At 42.3% G+C, this 22,812-nt stretch overlaps 2 protein-coding genes across 11 annotated transcripts in view; both read right to left on the bottom strand.

Annotated features, from left to right (window-relative positions):
• Positions 1 to 252: 252 nt before the first annotated feature.
• On the bottom strand, positions 253 to 5,670 carry LOC133348469 (14-3-3 protein gamma-A-like). The gene is made up of 3 exons (XM_061561298.1): positions 5,282 to 5,670; positions 2,767 to 2,973; positions 253 to 2,239 (listed from the first exon to the last, which is right to left on the bottom strand). The coding sequence occupies exons 1-3, from the start codon at positions 5,366 to 5,368 to the stop codon at positions 1,784 to 1,786; spliced, it is 750 nt and encodes a 249-aa protein (XP_061417282.1). The 5' UTR covers positions 5,369 to 5,670; the 3' UTR covers positions 253 to 1,783.
• Positions 5,671 to 10,573: 4,903 nt separating this feature from the next.
• Positions 10,574 to 22,812, bottom strand: part of DEPDC5 (DEP domain containing 5, GATOR1 subcomplex subunit) — a 50,256-nt gene continuing 38,017 nt past the window's right edge. For 4 of the 10 annotated variants that reach the window (XM_061561287.1, XM_061561293.1, XM_061561292.1 and 1 more), the window contains 10 exons: positions 21,909 to 22,012; positions 21,490 to 21,576; positions 20,675 to 20,807; positions 18,551 to 18,659; positions 17,588 to 17,809; positions 15,356 to 15,525; positions 15,077 to 15,248; positions 12,828 to 12,888; positions 12,407 to 12,489; positions 10,574 to 11,850 (listed from right to left, as the gene is read on the bottom strand). In XM_061561287.1, the coding sequence (XP_061417271.1) occupies positions 11,561 to 11,850; positions 12,407 to 12,489; positions 12,828 to 12,888; positions 15,077 to 15,248; positions 15,356 to 15,525; positions 17,588 to 17,809; positions 18,551 to 18,659; positions 20,675 to 20,807; positions 21,490 to 21,576; positions 21,909 to 22,012 (1,431 nt within the window). In that variant the 3' untranslated portion in view covers positions 10,574 to 11,560. The remainder of the gene's footprint in view (positions 11,851 to 12,406; positions 12,490 to 12,827; positions 12,889 to 15,076; positions 15,249 to 15,355; positions 15,526 to 17,587; positions 17,810 to 18,550; positions 18,660 to 20,674; positions 20,808 to 21,489; positions 21,577 to 21,908; positions 22,013 to 22,812) is intronic. The other 6 variants (XM_061561290.1, XM_061561295.1, XM_061561289.1 and 3 more) reach the window with 3 other exon arrangements.

The raw sequence follows: 22,812 nt of genomic DNA, 5'->3' as shown, positions 1-22,812 counted from the left end.
AATGACTGGTGAAACTCATCCCTGATCACCAAAATGCCTTACAGTACTTTAAAGGAAGCAGTGCCTCCTGGGAATTTATTTATTCTATACAGTACTAGAATTTTTAATTTAGCCACTTTTTTTAAAAAGTACTGCAAATAAAACACTAAAATGCATTAATTGCATTTTTATATAGAATTATGAATCATGCAAATAGGTAGTTAAATTAATATTTTGTTCGGCATTCTAAATAAATGAGGCCACTCACAGATATGCCACAGAGCCATTTATTATTGTCCCACTACATGTTTGTGAAGCAACAGTTTGCCAAGCCATGTTACTGAAGGTCAAGCAGGAGCCACTCTGCCGCTTAGTTCCCAAAAACTGCACACAGCACACACCACAACAGCTCAAACACTGCAGACAACGAAGCCTTGCAGTCAAGGAAACCGCATCGAGAAAGCCTTAACTACTCTGGAGCTGGAATCACGATCTTTAGCTTGCCCTAGCAGGCAGCACAAGTCTACAGTCATGCCTGCTGCAATGTCAAATGCGTAACTGCACAGGACGAAAAGGGATAGGGGAATCTAATACTTTAATCAAGGGGTACCCCCCCCCCCCCAGTCTACAACACCCCCCCCCCCAAACCCACCAATCCCTCTACCCAAGACTGGCCTATTTTACTTGCCGAAAGCATTTGAATATTACTTGAATGCACATTTTTAAATATTTAAAAAACCATTACAGACCATTAATGACCAAATATATGCTCTGTGTAACAAAGAGAATAACACAAAACAGACCAATTGACTGTCTTCTTACAGTGTTTAACTAATTTTATTGTTTTAATTTTACCATCACAAACAACAAATCCACTTAGTAAAATGAATGCACTGCAGGATATCAGAAACAGGCTAACTTTTTTTTTAAACAAAATATTTAAGGAAATTCCCACATTTAATCAAATGAAAAAAACTGCTAAGGCAAAAGATCGTGTATACTGTTACATGCAGAGAATAACTTTTTGGGGAATGTCTCACCATTCATCAAGTAGCTACGGCCTACCGTGGCGAGAAAAGCAGAGCACTTAAACTGGATGTTGTACAGTGTAAGCACGTACAGTTAAATCGTAATTGGCTACATCCTACTGCCTAAATGTGATGTGTACAGTAGTTGTTACAGGTGGCAGTGATTTACCCACAGTGAATTGCCGACTTTTTTAATGGGGTGGACATAGTGAATAACACTTGTATGCAGTAGCTAACAGAGGAAGTGATTAAACCATTTAAATATGCAAAAAAGAAAAATATTTGCCAGAACCATGAATATTCAACACTAGAATTCATCAACAAAGCCAATCTTACTCAAGGTGTGCCAAGTAATGTTGAAGTTTATAAATTGACATGCTTGTGTATAAATTGAGCTAATGTGCAAGATGCATTATCACAAAACAACGAACAGGGGACTCCATTCCAAGCTAGATCTTTTCTTAAATCAAGATTTTTTTTTGGCCAACATTGTATGCACACCTGGAAAACCAGGAGACATTTTACCAATTGACAATGCTTCGAATGTAGCTAAAAATCAAATTTATCTTTGCCAGGTATTTTTTTTTCACTTTTTTAGCTTGTGGAATGACTGTTGCATCTAACAGCTGGTGAAAGGAACAAAACAAATGTTGACAATACCACCAAGCAGAGGAATGTGGGTTGCCTGTAAATGGCTGGTGAAATCCTGTGTGCCCCTCACAACCCCCGTTAAGCCCCTGCGTAGGTAGTGACAGTGAAGTGTGAGACTGCCCTGCCTAATTATTCTTCTCCTCCTCCGGCTCGTCATCCTGCTGCCGGTCGCTGGTCCACAGCGTTAGGTTGTCGCGCAGAAGCTGCATGATGAGCGTGGAGTCCTTGTAGGAATCTTCGTTGAGGGAATCAAGCTCGGCGATGGAGTCGTCGAAGGCCGTCTTGGCCAGCTCGCAGGCTTGCTCAGGCGCGTTCTGGATCTCATAGTAAAAGACGGAGAAGTTGAGGGCCAGACCCAGGCGGATGGGATGCGTGGGCTGCATATGCTCCTTGCAGATCTCATAGGCCTCCTTGTAGGCCTTCTCGGAGTTGAGGACAACACCATCGCGCTTGTCACCCGCCGCCACTTCCGCAAGGTAGCGGAAGTAGTCGCCTTTCATTTTCAGGTAGAAGACCTTACTTTCTTGCTGGGAATCATCACAACTCTTCACGAGAAACTTGTCCAACAGGTCAAGAACATCCTAATAAAAAACATAAGCCCAAAGGTCAAAGATAAATTGGCAGTACAATTACATGATCATTAATACCCACATCCAGTGTTGTATTGCACCGAACATACATGGGAGACCTATATGCTCCTAAAATTGTTAAAATTTCCATAAACAAATAAACAAGCGATCATAAACTAAACCAGCATTTCTGCAATGTAAATTTTTTTCCAATTCAAAATAATGCTTTGTAAAATGTATACATTTGATTGCAGAAGCATCTACAACCATTGTACATTTTTCCACAAAATAAAAATGCCTTCCAAAATTAAGCCATTTCTCATGAATTTCCCCAACTATGCGGCAAATCTGTATTCGTTATTAGAATGTAAGCAGATTATTTTCTTGGCAATTATCCCACAAAAATAATGCCCGAACGAAGGCAAGTTCAGACATTGCACAGTACTCCACCACACAATAGACATAGCAATCAATGCCTAGATCTTATGTGTTTTAACAGGTACAAGTCTGAGCACTGCGGTCAAAAAAGTTTTCCTCACCTGGCAAACAGTCTCCAGCTCCTTCTCTACCTTCTCGCGGTAAGCTTTCACCATGGCCTGCTTCTTCTCGCTCCCATCACCGGCCGTCTTTTGCTCGATACTGGAGATGACACGCCAGGCCGAGCGCCGCGCTCCCACCACGTTTTTGTAGGCCACGGACAACAGGTTCCGCTCCTCGTTGGACAGCGGCTCATTGAGCTCGGTCACCTGGAGGGCACATGGGTGGGCAAGCAAATCCATTTAATAACGCATTCAACGTGTAATATAACTAAAAGCCGTATCTGTAAACTAGTAGCCCTGATTTACAAAAAAGTGACATGTGAAATACTCAATACTACCTTACTGGAACACCACGAATAGACCACAATCCTATACTCTTAAGCCAGTATTATACATATCCTCACAAATTTGTTTAGCACAGCGATGATTAAAAGCTCATGTGTTTTACACTATTTTGGTTGCAGTATTAGCGGCTTTATTAATAGTCCCCCACTTAGAGCCCACCTCCAAAAAACATTCTCGTTAAACTAAAGCTCAACACTAGCATACCACAACCGCCACTTGTGCAACAAATCAGGGCACTTTCGGCCATTTCACAAAGGCGTGTCAAAAACTGCATCACCAAGGGGGGGGGGGGCAAGGGTCTCTTGCAAAGAGCACATTTTATTACCAAACCCATAAGTACAATGGAGGGTTAGCATCGCCGGAAACATCACAGGGACATCGCGAAACGACAAAAGGGTTTATCCACAATGTAAAATGTATTTCCCCTTTAAAACGAGAGGACGGTTATTTGGCGACACGAGGTGATCGATATCCCATTAGTATTACCACGCTCCACTACCTGCGGTGACAATTTCTGCGTGCAATAAACGGCTCAACTTCCCTTTGGTGGATTTTATTTTCACACAAACGACAACCGTGTGACATGTGCCTGCACGACCAATTAGAATGTAAGTTTCCGTGGGCATGTCGGGTTTGCTGCGATATTTCCACTTTTTGCAATTTAGCATAACGCCCGGGAGGCATGTAATTGTAGCCATGCCTGTGCAACCACCAAATATGCAGGGACCGCAAACCTAAAAAGGGAAAACCAAGCGGGCCATATGCACTAAACAGCGGTCTCATTAGGCTGTCTGCAGCTGTGCAGCTTGGGTATCGAGGGCCATGCCCGCCATTGCATCAGCTCATTGGCTTAACGTGTTACCACCAGCAGCATATCCCATCGGGACAGGAAGGCAGAGTGACAAAAAACAACCCAATATCGCACGGGGCAATCGTAGTAAGCCGCCCCTTTAAAAGGGACGTACATTAAACAGCACTTGGGGCGGCGGGCGATGATAAAACATTCCAACAAATCAGTGTTAAACGTACAAATGTGGGATTTTTGTCCCCCATAATTCGCAGGCGTTCCCTCCCTCCTGATGTCATCGGGTCTTTAAAGTCTTTCCCCGTCGCGACCAACAATCTCGAGAACGAACGAGAGGGAGTGAGGGCGCCATTTGCGGGAGGACGTCCCCGCAGACATCGTGCGGGGCAGGGATCCAACCTCTGCCTCCGTGCACAGCGGCACATGGCCGATGGCACCAAAAACCACGCCAAAAGCCTTGACACCCATCTACACACACAACACGAGCTTCCTCGTCGTGTGCGGAGCGCCTCCCAATCCGTAAGACCACGGTCGCATTTGCACGAAAGGCTGAGACCGCGTGTAACAAACAAACCTCAGTGTCCTGTGGATTTGTGCAACAAAAAATTCGTGGGATTGGTGGTGGCGGTGGAAATGCGGCACCCACCCACAAACCCACGTGTGTGTGTGCAGTAACCTCGGCATGTAGAGCTAAAACAACGTTTAAATCATCACCCTCCATCGCTATTACCCCACCAATCAGACAAAACCCTCTTAATTATGTTATGAAGGACGCGAGGCAACGCTACTTAGCGAGATGACGAGGAAGTTGAATAATGGAGGCTGCCCGCCCGCCCGCTCGCCATTTACAGCCACCGCGCCTCGTCTGCCAAACCCGTCGCGCGACGACGAAAGCCGTTTAAAATGCGGGTCTCGACACACAACAACAACAAAAATTCGGGGCAATACAAAAAACGGCCACCAACGGCCTCAAGCAAACAACCAACAAACAAAACGAACGCGGCCCGAGGTTTACACAAAACTCGAGGCGAAAGGCGGCGCCGCCGCCGCCTCCATTGTTGCCAATGGAGGCGACAACGCCCAGGCGACGATGGCTGCTGCTGTGGTCGTCGTGGTGGTGGTCGTGGCGGCAACGACTCCACCTTTTAAAAGGACAGAGAGCGTCGTCGTCGTCCTTACGAAACAAACACGGCCACGAAACGACGGCCGCCACCAAAAAAAAACAACGACAGTCGCAACACCGCGGGGCGAAAACCGGAGATGTGAACATCTTCCATTCGCCACGTTTGATCGAGAAGAACACCTCAACAACAACCTTCTCCTCTACCACAACACCACCACCACCCCAACACGGGAGACACTCACCGCCTTCATCGCGGCCGCCATGTCATCGTAGCGCTCCGCCTGCTCGGCAAGTCGGGCCTTCTGCACCAGCAGCTCACGGTCGGCCATCTTACGCGTCTTGCTTTATTTTATTATTTTCGTTTAAATCGCTAAGGCTATTTTTTTTTTCAAGGGGGGTTTTTGTTACCTCCTCGGAGAAAAAAAAACAACTTTAGGATTCAATTACTCGAGCCTTCACCGATGATCGTTAACGGTTGTCTTAATTTTTTTCTCTCTCTCTTGTCTAATCTCTCGCAACTGTCGAGCTATAAACTCCTGCAGACGATTGCGGTACCGCGGCTGGTCGCTGGAGAGGAAGAGGGGAGCGCGGCGCGCGCGTTCAGACTCCGCTGGCGCGAGCGCAGGGCGCGAGCCACGGGAAATAGCGACCACGCCCCCTGTCGACTGACCACGCCCCCTTTCCACCGTGGCCACGCCCACTATTCACCACGGCCACGCCCACTATTCAACACGACCACGCCCACTATTCAACGTGGCCCCGCCCACTATCCACCCCATCCACCGCAGCCCCGCCCCCATCCACCGATACCCCGCCCCTTGAGCATGCGCACAAAGCGTCGTCCCCCGATCCTATCCCCCCCCCTACCTCATAACCTCCTCCCCCCCTCCCCCCAGCGAGCCCCTCCTCCGATGCGCTTTCCGCCCTCGGGGCCCCGCTTGAACGCGCATGCGCAATGGTTGCGCCCTCGGTCAACGGGTTCTCCCTCCCTCCGTCTCCCTCCGTCTACGCACCCCACCCCCCACACCAGCCCCGCCCTCTATGCGCTTTCTGTTGAGGGGCCCCCACCCCCCGCCTCACCCTCCCCCGGAGCGGATGGGCAACGTCGGCGCAACACGATTGGCTCACGACGATTTTGGTCACGTGAGCGTTGAGGGCTCAGCCCTCATTGGCTAGGGCGACATTGAGCGGGAATGGTAAAGTGTTGGTGGGGGGGGGAAGCCGAGTCAGGATTTGGACGCCGGCGGCTCTCATTGGTCGTCGCCGGTCACGTGCTGGGGGGTGGGGAGCTCCGGAACGCGCGCGCGCCGGAGGGGCCTCGCCCCCCCGCGCTTTGCTTGCCGCAATGAAGGGGCTGCAACTACGCGAGCCGCGATTGGCTGGTCGCGAGGCACGTGACTTGTTCCCGTGAGAAGCGTTGCGGGTGAATGCGTGGGTGGGGGCGGATGTTGGGCGTGTGTGAGGGGGGGGGTAAGCAGCGGTGGTCGTCACGCCGACCAATGGGAACGCGTCGGATACGGGGGCACGTGACTCGCGCGGGGATCGTTAGAGGCGGGGTGTGGTGACGTCACCACCAGGACGAGCTTACCACGCCACGCAAGGGCGCACGTGGGTGGAGTGGTGGTGGTGGAGTGGTGGTTGGTGGTGGTGGGGTGGTGGTGGGGGGATGGTGATTGGTGGGGTGGTCGTGGTGGGTGGTGGTGGTTGGGGGTGGTGGTTGGGGGTGGTGGTTGGTGGTGGGTGGGGTTGGTGGTGGTGGGTGGGGTTGGTGGTGGTGGGTGGGGTTGGTGGTTGGTGGGTGGGGTTGGTGGTGGTGGTGGGTGGGGTTGGTGGTGGTGGTGGGTGGGGTTGGTGGTGGTGGTGGGTGGGTGGGGTTGGTGGTGGTGGTGGGTGGGGTTGGTGGTGGTGGGTGGCGTTGGTGGTGGTGGGTGGCGTTGGTGGTGGTGGGTGGGTGGGGTTGGTGGTGGGTGGGTGGGGGTGGTGGGTTGGTGGCGGCGGCACGGCTGGGTTAAAGGCGCGGTGTTCCGGGCGGTGTGGGGCATGAAGACGATTGATGAATGCCGCATGACGTCCTCGTTACCCCCCCCCCCCAAAGCATAAACGAATCGTTGCATGGCGCGAAAACTACTACGGGACTTAGAGCAGTGTAGTAACAGTGTCTCTACATTGAGGACAACAACGTACATTAAAGGTGGCATTGTAGAGAGTAAGGACAAGCGCTGACGGTGGTCACGTATAATTATATCCCGATGAATGAGGTTAATAGGATTGTGAGTTAAATTGGTGAAGTTGGGACAGTAGTACCAATGTGTGATGCAGTAGCGACAACTGCCATAATACATTTGCTCACGAATACTATTGTGAACAAAGGACAATTTAGAGGCCACCTAACCACTAGATCGAGTAAGTTTTACCAGCATCGACCGCATGACAATGATGTTAATAAGGTTCTGGAAAGGACTAATGGGTTTCAAACACCATTGGGCTGATAGGCTTTGTAGACTAAATAAGTAATATTTAAAAACACGTTTTTTTTAAACACGCTTTAATGGAATGTACCCTACTAGCAATGGCAGAACTCCACGGCTCCAGGAAGTGGCCCTGAAGCTTTCCATAACGTGGTGATTTACAGCCAACGTGAGTTGAGCGTGGACAATTAGACCCAAGCCAAAACATAACATATAAAAATTAATGCTTTAAAATACTTTATTTATTTAGATAGAATAGGGTATTGTCATCAGTATGACATAAGTATACCAAGTTTGCAGTCTATACCACATTGGGAAGTGGGTTTAAATTGAGTTAGAAGATTTGAGGATACGAAAACAGACTTGAGTTTATAGAAAGCGTGTAAAAAGATCGTTTACATTTTTATTTAACATTTTTATGATAGAATATGGTATTGTTATCAGTATGACATAAGTATACCAAGTTTGCAGTCCATACCACATTGGGAAGTGGGTTAAAATTGAGTTACAAAATTTGAGGAAACAACAACAGACTGAGTTAAATAAAAGCGTGTAAAAAGCATTAAATTAAATCTCAAGCTAGTACAAGTAATTTACTGATTTTTTAAAATGTAATATGAAATGTTCAATACATACTGTATTCAAAGGAAAGGCAAGGTGACATACTTTCAACAATTATTCACTGCAATATGGGGGAATTATTTATTTTCCCAAAATGTTTTGGAGGAACGTGTGCATATTAATGGTGAAATCAATAACCATCTCATTTGCTGACGATGTTTATCGATACTGGAAGAATCGTTCAGAGCGTTCCATTGGGATGAACCACAGAAAAAAACTTTGACAAAAACGGCTGGAAAGCTGGACTCAAATATAATTAAAAAAACAAATGTACAACTTTTGTTGTACAATTGCAACAAGAAGCATGGATGCATGGGGTCACACTGAAAGAGGAACACGTGGATTGGACATCATATGCAGATTCAAGAACCACCAGTCTCCTCTCACCTAACGTACGGGGAGAGCTGGAGTGAGCTGTGCAGGAATTATATCAATTAAAGACGCCAGTCAAGATTGTAGTGGAAGTCATTTATTACACTACCATGAGGTCTTGTCTAGGTTTGGACTACTGCAATTCGCTATTTTTTTGGCCTTTAAAACAGATCAGGAACGGCACCTTCCATTAGCGCAAGCAGCAGCTGCTCGATTATTTTTTTTAAAGTGAACCTGTTACCCCTCTGCTCTGAGATTACACTGGTTAACTGTTAACACATTCCTGCGGAGGGAGCTGGTAGGAACGTTGGGTTGCTCTGTCAATGGCCAGGGTCAACGGCGGCGTGGTGTATTCCGCAAATATGCCCGACTGTGAGGGCGGGCACAAGCCGGCGTGAGTAAGTTAAACGTTGAGTTTTATAAGGGCACCACAGGGTGACCAGCCCCTCCCCACCCAGCCCAACCCCTCCCACCCAGCCCCTCCCCTCCCTCCCCTCTCCACCCAGCCCCACCCCTCCCATTTTTTTATGCACGACGGACGGACACAATAATCCCGTGGGCTGGTGTAACCAGGAGGTTCCTACCAGTATGCATTTAAAGTACTGTCCTCCAATGGTACTGGTTATCACATTCGAGTTACCACACAACCAGAGACCATATTATTTGTATTGTTCAGTCAAAGCAAGTTCTGCAGGTGCTTTGTACGAATATCGGAACTTTGGCTAAAGGTGCGAAAGTTAAGGAAGTCTTGCACTCCCATATTTTTATGATCCAATATTTATTAAAACCATATAGTCCGGTAAACTGCATCCACGAGCTTGGATCAATTCGCGAAAAGACTCAACGATGAATGTGCAATATTGATTAAATAGATTAATAATGCTTACTTTAGAAATATTGCACGTAGTTTGCATTTTTATTTGTACGATAATTGGTTGTTTATTGATGTAGACATTTGGTTCATGTGTTAACCCATGCTCAAGATGTTAAAAACACGAAATTATGATCTTACCTTACTGATGTTAAATTGAACTACAGGAGAAACCCTTTTCCAAGCCCTATTACCCACGATGCTATTCTGCCAATCATCTGCAACTTTTCCAGGATGTCACAGCGGAATAGCTTCCAATTACCCGTACATTATCCATGGAACAAGATGAGTTGAGGAACACATTCTTCCATTATCCATATTGTCCCGGCGGATAAGTGGAGTAAACTGCCTCAAATCGGCCTCTTAGATGCTCTCCTTTATTCCATACTTTAGGTGTAAAGAGTGCAGCATATTATAAACACACCACCAGATGGCAGCGTTATTACGCTGCGCTTAACACATGTCCAGAATATAAAAAAACGTAAAACAAAGATTTTTCCTAGTAAATACAATGATCTATTCTTTTTGGGGCGGATAGTCCACTAGTACAAAAGATTACGTACAATACATTGGAAAAAACATGAAAAATATATGCTTCTTTTCAGTTCTCATTTGTTCTAGTGTCAGCGTTCTTGATTTTCATTATTTGCCATAGCATGCATTGCACACAGAATAAAACACTTTGTTCTCGAGGCATATTTTGACATTTTTTATTCACTACCTAATTAACTATTCCCAAAGGGCCCTAAATCTGCTCTTGCTCACCTGTCCTGCATTCAACAATTGTCCTATACATATTGTTTTCCCCCAATTGCAACTCTTCAATTTTCTTCATGTGTTTAGAAAACTTCCTTTTTGTAACCTTTCTTTCAATTCCACCTGAAGTTCAATTTTGCTGCCTTTATTAGGTTCTTCAGTCATTTCTCCGATTAGCACGGTTGGCTACGTACGTGGCACAAGACGTTCTACATACCTACAGCTCGCATTAATTTCCATTGGTTGACTATCAACGCAGATGCTCAATAATTGTATTATTTGGATATTCAAATTGCGAGTACATGTATATTTAACAATTGGGACTAAAACTTACGAATAGTTTTACCTGCATAAAATACAACAAAACTTTCATAAATGTATACATTTTGTTCAAAGAACAGAAAACAATGAGCCACTTCCTATCCCAGAATTTCGGAGGCAAATCGTCATGGGAAACATGTGCATTTATTGTTTAGATACATGACAATAGTACACTGACCACAATAAGCAAGTGAATTCAACTGCTTCTTTTAACAATGAGAAAAAAAAATCTAATTCACGTTCTGAATACATTACATTTTTCATAAGTCTTAACATATTTGAATGTGACAGCACCTGCACGCATTTGAAACATGAATTGCATGTAAACAATGTGATTTCAAACGAAATATTTTTTCCTGGAATCCTTTTTTCAAAAATATCCTATGAACCCTACCTGTTACAATCTTTACAATTGATAATTACCTTGCTTTATCTACTATACAGAACTCCAATAATCCTTGATCCAATAATCTGTGAATCCCTGTAAAATTCACAGATTATTGGCGGTTCACGACTACCATTGAAAATGCTTCTATGGACATAAACTGAAGAAGTGGGTGGGGTTAACGGAAAACTTCAGGGAAACGCAAGTTTGTTTTTCGTATCTGCAGACAAGCTGTGTTTACGTAATTTATTTAGGAGATAATTTAGCATTTTTTAGACTTCACTTGGATATCAATCCATGTGGCAGCTTTGTGCCATTTGGGTCTTAGAAAAAGTCATAACCTTGTAATCTGCGAATTGCGGATTAATTTATCCGCTCGTAACGAGTTGGCGCTTCCCTCTTTATCAGCAAAGTTTTCACCTATTTATTAAATCACGCACCGTATTCTTCCACAATCTGCGATATCGTCCCCCCCCCATATCAACGCGTGTTATTTGGGTTTTACTTTATATTCCATAAATGGTTTGATAGTCGCTTAGTAAAAATCGGTTGCCTTATTAGGTTTTTGATTACGTATCCTCTAGGCTCCAGCAAACTGACAAGGTGCAATCAAAGTTTTTCACTATATGGTACATTCTACTTACACCTGCACACATCACTTGGCAATGTCATGGCCTCAACAATTGCATAAAGTACTGGCGAGGGAAGATGGTAATGAAGAATCCCTTCATGGAGCACTTCCATTTTCCAAGCAGCTTTGCCAGTAATGCAAGAGACGGTTGTCTTTGTTTGCACAGAATTCGGAAAAGTCACGAAGCAGCTTGTCTGGGAAGCGCTCATCACCAGTTGCTCCTGAGCGCCAGCTTTTGGTCAACATGCCATTGGCTGCCCAGCAAAAGCCAAGCTTTTCTTCAGGGAGAGATGCAGGCGTTGTCGATGAGAAAGAATTTCTTCTTCGCCGTTGCTGACCCGAGGGATGCTTGCGTTTCACGTATGGAAGCTGGACAAATGCCACGCCTACACAAATGCCGCAAATACAGTCACATTGACGGATGTTTGTGAGATGAGAGATCAATATTTAAACCAGAGCTGCATATACCAATGATTTATTGAATTGTACATTGGTTGCTTAATTGGGTCTGAATATGAATCCAGGTAGGAATTACAAATTCAATTGTATTGCACTTCATAGCCATTTGATTCAAATTAGCTGGCACCTTAATGCTCTTGAAAAAATGTATATTTTCATGGGACACTAGTAGAAACCACATTTCAGTATAAACATAAAGAGAAAAGCTCTTTGCCAGTATCAAAATATAAGAAGAAATGTTACCCTTTCTGGCGATAAAACATGTGTTAAGATGTTTTATTGCCAGAAAGGGTAAAACCTATTCTTATAAAAAAAAAGCTCTTTTTTGCTGAAATAATGTTACCTGCTGGTTATGGGAATTGTATCAAACTAAATAATGATTGCAGCACACATCTTCAATGAATCTTTTCATTCATTTTAGATGGACTGTGGGGAACCTTTGAGAATCACTGTAATGTGAATGAAACCCATTTTATACTCTACCTGTGACATGTATAAACTGTGACCGGCTCTCCGCTGGGAAGTTAAATGCTGCAGCTGAGTATTTGTCTTGAATGAAACCAAATCTGCAACCAGAGCATAGGTAATAGCACAAGGCATTATACATCGAATGATTGAAAACTGAAATACTCACATCGTGTAAATTACCATTAACTATTGTGCAGGTGGATTTGAAATTGACTACTCTTCCATGCTGATCATACTTAATAAAGATGTGGAAATATCCACACGTTATACCTTATTGCACGTGATCTGCTGATACACAAAATGTAGCATACCCCGTTAATACTGTTGACAGAGGTGGGGGAAGAATTTAAGGAAATTGACAATTTTTCACTGCCGTGCCAGAAGATGGATTTGAATCGGCGACCTATGTCCAGTGTGCTAACCATTAGAGGCTTACCTAGCCAGAATGGCTTCTTGGAAGAGATGCATTCTGTCCATGTATGTCTCTTGGTCAAATGCTGCAATGTGAAGTGCAAGACATTTACTTTACAAAAATTAGACAGTAAATAACAAAAGCCATTGCATTAGTAGTTTTATGTTTGTTACCATAAGCCATTCTCAATCCACATCTATTTGAAAGTCTCCTTGGGCTGACCCATCTGCACTTTAAGTTTGGTGCAGTTATAATTCTTGAAAACATAAGTGATATAATTTATCAATGAAATAAACATTTATAATTAAGGCTAGCTGAAGGTTATAAGTAACTGAAACTTGCAAGCGAAAAAGCAGACCCGCGACGTGATATTCATTGCATTAATGCGTGTGCAATTTGTCCTTTTTACTTTGATGTCTCAACAGCGTTACGGAGATCGCGTGACGTGAGGGTTCTGCCTTTATAGTGAGGGTTGTAAGTTGACGCTTAGGAGGGGAAAGGAGGTGCCTCGGCCCCCCATGTGGAGTGACGTCAGCCACTAATTATTATGAATGGAGGGGGGAGGGTCCATTTGAAGGACGTCACCTGCTCATGAATATTAATGAGGGGGCTGGTCGATGTGGAGTGACGTAAAGACCATTTCGGACAGACATTCCTGGGTGATTATCGTAGGTATTGTAAGGGGCACATTTTGGGGAAAAAAAGAGAGGACAATTTCAGATAAATGGATCAAAGAATTTAACCTTTTCAGTGCTTAGCTGATTTTAGTCCTCCTTTAATCACTACAACAAAATGTCCAGAGGCTTCTCGAGTCAAATATAAAAAAGCCGACTTGCCTTAAGCGCTCAAATGTGAGTTCTTGTAGAAACAAGCACGAATCAGTGCTAAAAGAGGTCATTATACCATTGTATTTAGGGGGATGCGTTCCCGACACCGTTACTTATTACGTACAAGCAATATTTGAGGGCTTCCTTTGGATTATCGGTAAAAGTGATAATACGGATGGTAAATATTAGTTTTTACGAATGAAAATACATTGAATAACATCAGTATGATGTACTGTACTTTCGGGTGCATTCTACTGTACTCCTACATGGCAGTGGGGGGAGATAAGGTTTGAGGAGCTATTGCAAGGAAGATGGTGTGTGTGTGTTTTAAAATCCAGTGAGCCCGGCATAGCTCAGGGCATACTGTAATAACATTGAATAATATCTACCGGACATCGGTAAAAAAAGCTTTACAAGCCCATCAAATTCCTCCAGTATAAATATTCAGATTCTATTCTGAATAACAAATCTATTTAAGAAAATGTAATCGAGACTATGAATCGTGATAATTGATCACATAGGATGGGGTGCCGATTGCCTCAGAGCGTACATCACTCTCATTCGCTGAGTGAATGTAAACAAATATGACTGCGGGCGCGTGTTGTTCTCCCTCTAAAGTGAATTGTCGTTTTTGGGATATACATTTTTCGTAAACATTTTCTCCCAAGACAAAGAGCGCTATAACGAATCAGCGTTATACGTGGTCGCGCTAAGCAGTCTGCTGTATAAATTGGTACTGCTGCAAATAAAATATTTAAATATTGTAAAAGACATTTTATATTTTGTATTGAAGGGTAATAAAGAACCAAACATCATGGGATCTCCTTTGCCAGTACCAAAATATGATAATAGGTTTTTCCCATTTTTTCTGGCAACAAAACAGGTGTTAAGATATTAAAACACCTAACTCAAACCTTCTACAAGGAATCATGTCTGCATTAACCACAATGCTTCTGTGTTTGCATTCTGACCACAAGCATTGTGGTTAATGCAGACATGAGTCCTTGTAAAAGGTTTCAGTTTGGTGTTTTAACATCTTAACACCTGTTGTTTCCAGAAAAAAGGGGAAAACCCTATTATCAGAACCAAACATATTTACACACAAACTAAATGTGCTTTATAAGTGATGGCAGTAACCCATGTCACTTAAAACATACCAAACCATCTGAACAATGTAAATTGTTAAATTCTCAGGACAATTTTAATTCATGGGTCTTATTAACAGTAATAGGTATGGTTATAATTACCTATTTGGACCTGGACAGATGAGGTTTGTTAATTTAAACAATCACAACATTTTTGTATTACTTGTATTAGTTTTTACACATCCACGAATTAATAAAACACCCTGCATTGAATTTACAAGAACGGTGTGTATATTGACACTTTAAAATAATCGCTACACCTTGAAAGTCTGCGACGCAAAAAAGGAACACGGTGACTAACCACTGAAGAGATTATCACTCCCTTCTGTGATCAAGCAGCCGACTGAAAGAGGCACAAAAAGGGAGGCACGCAGGGGGTCTCCATACAGGTAACTTGGAAGTGCAAAGGGTCCATCGAGTGCCGGAACAAGGTGAAACCCACAGGACGTTGCCTTCCGGCACCATCCTTGAACCTGTCGCCAAAACATAGGGTTAAATTAATTGAAATGCACTGCGCATGCCGGTTTTTTTTTCCTGCTGATATGGCTGTGTAAGACTACAGGCGATGTGGAGTCATTACCATGTCAAAAAGCACAGCCGCTGTGGCCACCATCCACTGAAGTTTCAGCTCAAAGGCGCCGGTGCAGGAATATTGCCCATGGTAATAGCAGCTGCACCACTCCAAACGGTCGCTGCGATTATTGACATCAACCTCCAGTGTTACTGTCTTCTGTTCAGGGACAGTGCATGCTGTGCCACACAACAATACCAAACGCACATTAATAATACACATATACCTTCAAGATCCTGAAAACCGTCTGGACGATTTACCAGCATAAATTGCGGTTTTGTTCACGTATATGCAGCCCTGTTACACCATTGGAACCTCATTTGCCAGTAAAAAATATAATTGCTTTTTTACCCTTCTATCTGGCAACAAAACTGACACCTTTTTTTACAAGGAGTCATGTTTGCATAGACCACAATACCTGCAGTCATAATGCAAACAAAAAAACATAACTCTGATAATGTATGCACTGTCCTTGAAGTTGATTGGTCCACACCCGAGACAGCTTTCCTTAGAGCCTGGTCTCACATGGGTTGGACCAGATGACGCCAAAAGGCGCACGTGAGTGCACGTGAGTGCACGTGACTCCTTGTAAAAAAGGTATCAGTTTTGTTGCCAGATAGAAGGGTAAAACACCAATTATCATGCAGCCCTGTTGTCAATCCACTGCTGGAAGAGGCCCTCCACATGCCATGCAGGTCATGATGCAAATTTTACCATACTTCACCACACGAGATAATGTGCATTGTGAACAAAGGAAACTTATGCAGAATCACAGAAGTACAGTACAACAATGGATTGTGCTGCACTGCCATTTTCTTCCCACAAACATGCAGTTGCATATCAGATTGCATATCAGATTGCATATCAGATTAATAAAAAAACAGGTTATGTTTACCGAATATTTGTTTTAGGCAAATCTTCAGGCAATACTGAGGGTAAAAAAATCCAATGTATAATTAACGTTGTGCTAATTCACTAAAGCAGAAACTGTATACCCGACTATTGCAGTATACTTTAAGGTAAATATTTTAATGTATGTATTTACAGGATAGTGTAACCTTTACAATGTGGTTTCTATCACCCTCCGAGAGTATATGTCCTGCACCATTAATCCTAAAGAATAATCTCTATGTAATAGAGACCTAGTGAAAGCAACATTGACATACGATAGCTTGGAAATGCATGACTGCGCATGTCCGCGTCATGGAGACCACACACCCATGCACGTTATGATGGATACTTTTTCATTAATGCACACTGTGCCATGTGATTTTAAAGTCTTAAAATAGTGGCAGTTATTAAATGCTTCTTCGTAACTTTATAATGCACTGCAATGTGTTTATTATTCTTTGGGTCTTTCGGTAAAGTCATGTAGATAGAAAAAAAATACAATAATAAAAAAATATATATAAAAATATCACGACGTTTCGATCGCAACACAAGCAATCGTCATCAGGAGAAAAAAGATGACGATTTCTTGTGTTGCGATCGAAACGTCGTGATATTTTTATATAAAATAATTTCTTTAAATTTTTATTATTTTTTATTATTTAATTGTTATTCTTTTTGCTATCTACGTGACTTTACCGAAAGACCCAAAGAATATGAATTCTTGCAGTCACGAAAGCTTTAAGTCAAGATTTAATGTGTTTGTGTACAATTAACATTTCGAATATTAGAATAGCAAAGATTAATTCTCAACGATTAATGTTTTTTTTGCTTTTATATCAATACATCAAATGAAATCCTATTACACTGAATGCGTAAGTGGGGTGGTGGTGCATTACTTTAGGCAGTGTGCTATGAACCTGGGCATGCCGAAAAGTGGCGAGTGACATTTGATATCTGAACCGGTCAGCTTTGGAATCCCCCCCCTTCACCAAACTGACCAGTGTGGTGAATTATGGTAAAACAACTCTCATGACTGGCACGGTGTGAGCAGGCCTTCATTAAGCAGTGGCTTGACAAAGGGCTATACATTAAACATAAAAATCATGCTTTACGTGTGGTTTCCATTGCTGTTATCTGGTGCACATTCCATGATCATCAATGTTAACTTTGCTATTTGTCCAATGTAATGACATTAGTTCTCTCCATAAATATATATGATACAAGTGGACCGCATGCAGATTGTCATCCTCTTAGGCAGCCCTTTGGCTACCAGATGGACTATATTTCCGTACAAAGATCAAATATTAACGTGTGCTGGCGGTGCCGTCCTATAAACACGTAGAAATGTACCGAGCAAAGCAGCAGCCTGGCTGCGTCCACCAAAGCTACGGCTCAAGGAGCTGTGGCGACTGGCATAGGACGTGGGGCGGCTGGGCAACCAGGGCAGCAGGAAGGTGGGGATGTTTGAGTGAATCGACTCCTCTATCGGGAACGCCACCTCGAACCAACTCTTCTGAAACAGGGCCAGGTCGTAGGCAGCGCTGGCCGTGCTTCGGTTCCCGTACGACGAAACTACCCAGGGAGAAAAGGGGTTGGACAATGCAGATGAACAACAAAACGGTAAACCTACACCACAGCAGGCAGAGAGAAGCCGAGGTGGTGATATTAAACATGACAAGTTAAAATCAGATCAATGCTAACACGGTCCCTTTAATTTCTGCTTTGATAGTGACATGCTGAGATGGTTACAGTTTAATTTAAACGTGCCAGCGCTATGGATTCAGCTCTGTTTGAGCTCCTCCTGGACTGATTATATAACTGCATGTGTGTTGCAACAGCAGGACCCACACAATAAGAAGTGTGAAAACAGTTAACCCTCATCTGCTGTCACACATGGCTTAGAATGATACATGACAAGAATGAACAATTACCAAAGCTTGGTGGTGAGTTAATATTTTTCATAAGCATGCTATTATACGTAGACACTAACATGTCAGTGACTGACTGCAGTCATGTTATCCTGGTGTGCTTTAATCAGCACATTTTAGGAAGCCACTGGAGCTATGCACTTTCAAATCTAATTTGAAAACTAACTTTTTTTGCTTGTCATCTTGCCCTGCACCTCCAATTGGCACGGTTGGCTACTTAGGGTGTGAAAGAAATTCAACATGCATTACAATATAACCCAACACTATGCAACTACTGCCTCCTAGTGGCCCCAGTAAGCATTTCAAATGTCTATTCAATTTGATGTAGGTTACATTTGCCACAAAGCATCAAGATTACGGGGTCAAGGGAATGAGACGCACGTACCCTTATCCGTGTCAGTGTCAGTCACCACTCTGTAGAAATAGAAGCCGTAAATAAAAGCTCGCAACGTGTCTCCAGATGCATGCGAGATTAGTTGATCGTCCAACATTTTCTGAAACGAAAAAGGGCCAAAAGACATTAATTTATATTTAAAGTTGATTAAAATAATGGAACCAATTCAGTGTGTATTAGACTTTATTCTAGTACAATGCTAAATATATAAAATAACATATATTGGACTATTTATAATTGTCATAAATTTGGGTCGAGTTTCAATTCAACAATCAGTAATTTTGTCTTTTCTACTGTCTTGTAGCATTTTTATGTATTTTATACAATATATTTGTTTGCTCCATAAGCATAAAATAGGAAAATATTTTCAAGCGTTTTCTTCAAATCATTGAAGGCCTCTTCATGCCGTGTTGGTTTTGGGGGTTGTTTAACGATACTCAGAGTATTTGGCTGCTATTAACTTCCACATAAGTCGCTTAGTTGAGCTATAATTTATGGCTAGGTCACTTCTGAAAAATAGCTATATAGCTCAGTGGGCCTTACTTGGTAAAATAAAAAAAATAGTTTAATAGCTTAGTTTAATTCTAGATTTGAAGCTTTCGTGACTGCAAGGATTCATACTCTTTGGTTTTTTTCGGTAAAGTCACGTAGGTAAAAAAAATAACGGTTCCACCTGAAGACGGAAGCTTGTGTTGCCTCCGAAACGTCGTGATTTAGCTTAGTTTAACTTCACCACATTAGTCAGTGTCGGTTACCATACCTGTCAACCCCTCATCAGTGTCTATCTTATTACAGACCAATTCAGACCTTATTGGTCACTACGTGCCCTTATAAATCTCAATGTTAATTCTACAAAGAGCCATCGCAAGGGAGAAACACAAACAGACTTTTTTTTTGCCCGTATTGAAACGGCTGTACACCGTATGGACCTGAAAACTCAATTTCCCTGTACAAGAATACAGGGAAACCGTATGGGTTGACAGGTATTGGTTAGTCAACGACCCGAGCACTGGTTCAAATATCGCTCACCACTGAAGTTAGCCATGGTTGGGAATCTATCACTCACCACTGATGTTAGCCATGGTTGGGAATCAAACTCAGGTTGTACATGGCACAGTATGCAAAGCCTCTGCACCACCAATTTCTGTACAATTCTCGTGAATACTAATCGGTTGTAATGTACAAATAATGAATATATAGTGATCAGATTTGAATTTTACTGATTAATTATTTTAGAAGACTATTTTTCAGTGTTTCTGAAAACTGGCCATAGCAGCAGTGTCATAACGGAGTCAGAATTGAAAAAATACCCAATACCAGCAGATCCTCTGAACAGCAGAGTTGCTGGATAATCGAAAGCACATGATGGAAATATTTAAAATCAGTTTCCTTCACGAACAATTCATATTTAGTCCTGCATACCTAATTTTTCCATGGTGTCATGGTGATAATTAGTAGCACACAATAAAAAGAAAATGCAAAACACAATTCAAGAACACCTCTAAAACCATTTCAGAGACTATATTTGTTGTGGTTTAGAAGTAGACCTCGAAGTGTAGACCAAAGATGCTTTGTATGTATGTTGAACTTATTTTGCACTCTTTATAGCCAACCATGCTAATTGGAGGTGCACGTCATTACACACACACACAAACCCTATGGTATAATGGAGACAAATATGCAAAAGATTTGCACAATTACATTACTAGAGACAATTTCTATAATTTCAGGTGAACTGTTTTCACTTATAATGCAGGGAGTGCAAAGCAACTGGATATATAATTGTCTGGACTACTATTTAAGAATTGCCAAAGATCATAAATAAAACAGTCACTATTATTTTTATTCACTAAAGATCGACAAATCGACATACCATGTGCATGTCTTACACACACAATTAAGTTAATGTATGTTAAGCATCAGAACTGGTTTCACATGATGAATGAATGCATCAGATCATGCCTTATTTTAAGCTTACAAGAGTCTTGAGTGTACACATTCTTGGATATTTAAAATTGAATCAAATATAAAAGCTAACAACAAATTTCACCAAAATGACTGCCGAATTGTTAAAATCGGAGGCATCTTAGTGACAAATCGTTTGCTTCCTCGTACCTGCAATATATCCACCGCACACTGTCTGTTGACCATTCCCTCCACTGTGCTCATCACCCAGTGCACAGCTTCAGCGCTGATGAAGCAATTTGTTGGCAAACCCTTTTGTTCTGAAAGGAACTGCACTCCAGTACTAGGCAACAAGGGAAGACAAATTATATTTTATGATATAGACAAATTGGTAGTCGGTGTATCAGGGTCTTCAAAATCTTTTTCATGAAACCCAATTATCACTGCAATGACATTATCTTGTACGCCACGTAGCCTTTCTTTCCCATGGCAATTTTTAGCTGCAAAATAATGGAAACTATGCTGTAAACCACATGGAAATACCCAAGTGATTTCTGCTATCATTCACAACAATGGCTCACAGGTCTCTTGGTTGTATGCTGGTTAAATAAGTGATGAAGGCAATAGTTACATATGTAAAAGAAACTCACGTTAGTCAATAACACTGCGCCAAAAAGACAAAATATTATGATAGATGGGCAATGGTCCTTCATAGCACAAAATAATGACGTGCTATGAAGGGCCATTGCCAAAAATATCACCTAGTGTGTAATTTTATTTGAAGGCAGTATTATTGCCTTAAAAGGCAGTATTATTGCCTTATTGATCAATGTGTAGATTTTTTTGTGTTAATTTTTGCACCAATGTAGCATCAGCAAATAATTAGTTGCATATGTTCGTAAGAATATTACTTACTTTAATGTCAGAGCCCTTATTTCCACAAAAGAAATGGGCAGTTGTATCAATATGCAGACGTAAAATACAAGTGTCTCGATATCCTTTATGTGAAGATAAAATCGACTCACTTAGGATGTTTCATGGCGTCCAGAATATTGAGTAGGTAAGCATGGCCACCATTAACATCTGGCAGTACTGCTGGTTGAGCCAAACTGCTTTGAAAACAACACACGTACACAGCATTAGCAACACATCCCAGCCACGCTGAGCATTAATACAAGAAACATTAAAACCTATTTCATCAAGTGGCCTCGCAAGATTGATACGTCTATCTGCACAAGTGGTTTGCCATATGTAATAGTTACTCGGATACTGATACTTTTCATTTGTAAGGGCCATTTCGTCCATATATCACAATGCGCCGTAGATCTGAATGTAGTGAACTGTTCAAGTGAATTAATAAGTCAAGATAGTATTGGAACTGCTTTAAAGGAGAACACATGTTTAAGTTGAAGTAAAACGATTATCTATTTGAATCAATTGTTACCTGCTGTCCCCTGTTGAACTCTGCTCTCCATGCACGTTGGAAGCAATCACACTGCCATCGGCATAGGTCACGGTCACTGCTGCCACGTCTGCCGTTATCGACTGCTGCAGAAAACATATTTACATGTGCTTTAGATATGATGAAAATGAGCCATGTTCAAAATATGGTTGCAAAACTCATACATCTTCTTGGTTCTTTCGGTAAAGTCACGTGACTTTACCGAAATAACCAAGAAGATGAATCCCTGCAGTCACGAAAGCTTTAAATCGAAAATTAAACTCATACATATTGTACACTCTATCAACTATAGAAGACGTTGGAAATATTAAACAGAACACTGTGCTACACATTTACCTACATCAAGAAATATAGTTGCCTTTTGCTCTCGTTAATGAATGCTTTATCAAACAAGGTGCGTTAATGTGATTTAACATTGAAATACAATATTGAAACAGTGACCAGAGCTGCAGTTACAACAGTCACCCAGCTAGTGGCACTGCAGCATTGCCAGACTGAACTGTATGACCTTGGAATGAAACTGAGCCAATAAAGATCACGATATTTCACAGCGGCAATAAAACATGCAGACACATCAGCTTATAGGTGTAAACATGCTGTTAATAAACGTCCAAATCAATTACGTAAGGAACAACGCATTACTCGGAAAACAGTTACAATTTATTATCTAGAAACATAAAATGCATAATGTTTTACATAACAAGATTACATGAACGGTTAATACATTCAACCAAAAAAAGACGCACAAACCAATGGTGAACCAATCCTTTCGTATCACCACATTAACTTCAGTCAGCATAGCAGCAAACATTTGTAAAAGGAATAGACATGGCCAAATACTTACCAGGGGCGAGAGGGGTCGTACATCCCTTTGTGAAACCGGTGA

The sequence above is a fragment of the Lethenteron reissneri genome, chromosome 27, assembly GCF_015708825.2.
Source record: "Lethenteron reissneri isolate LAM-NWPU_2019-01 chromosome 27, ASM1570882v1, whole genome shotgun sequence".
Classification (NCBI taxonomy): domain Eukaryota; kingdom Metazoa; phylum Chordata; class Hyperoartia; order Petromyzontiformes; family Petromyzontidae; genus Lethenteron; species Lethenteron reissneri.
Note: the sequence above shows the minus strand (reverse complement) of the source record. Positions and strands in the feature narration are given on the sequence as shown.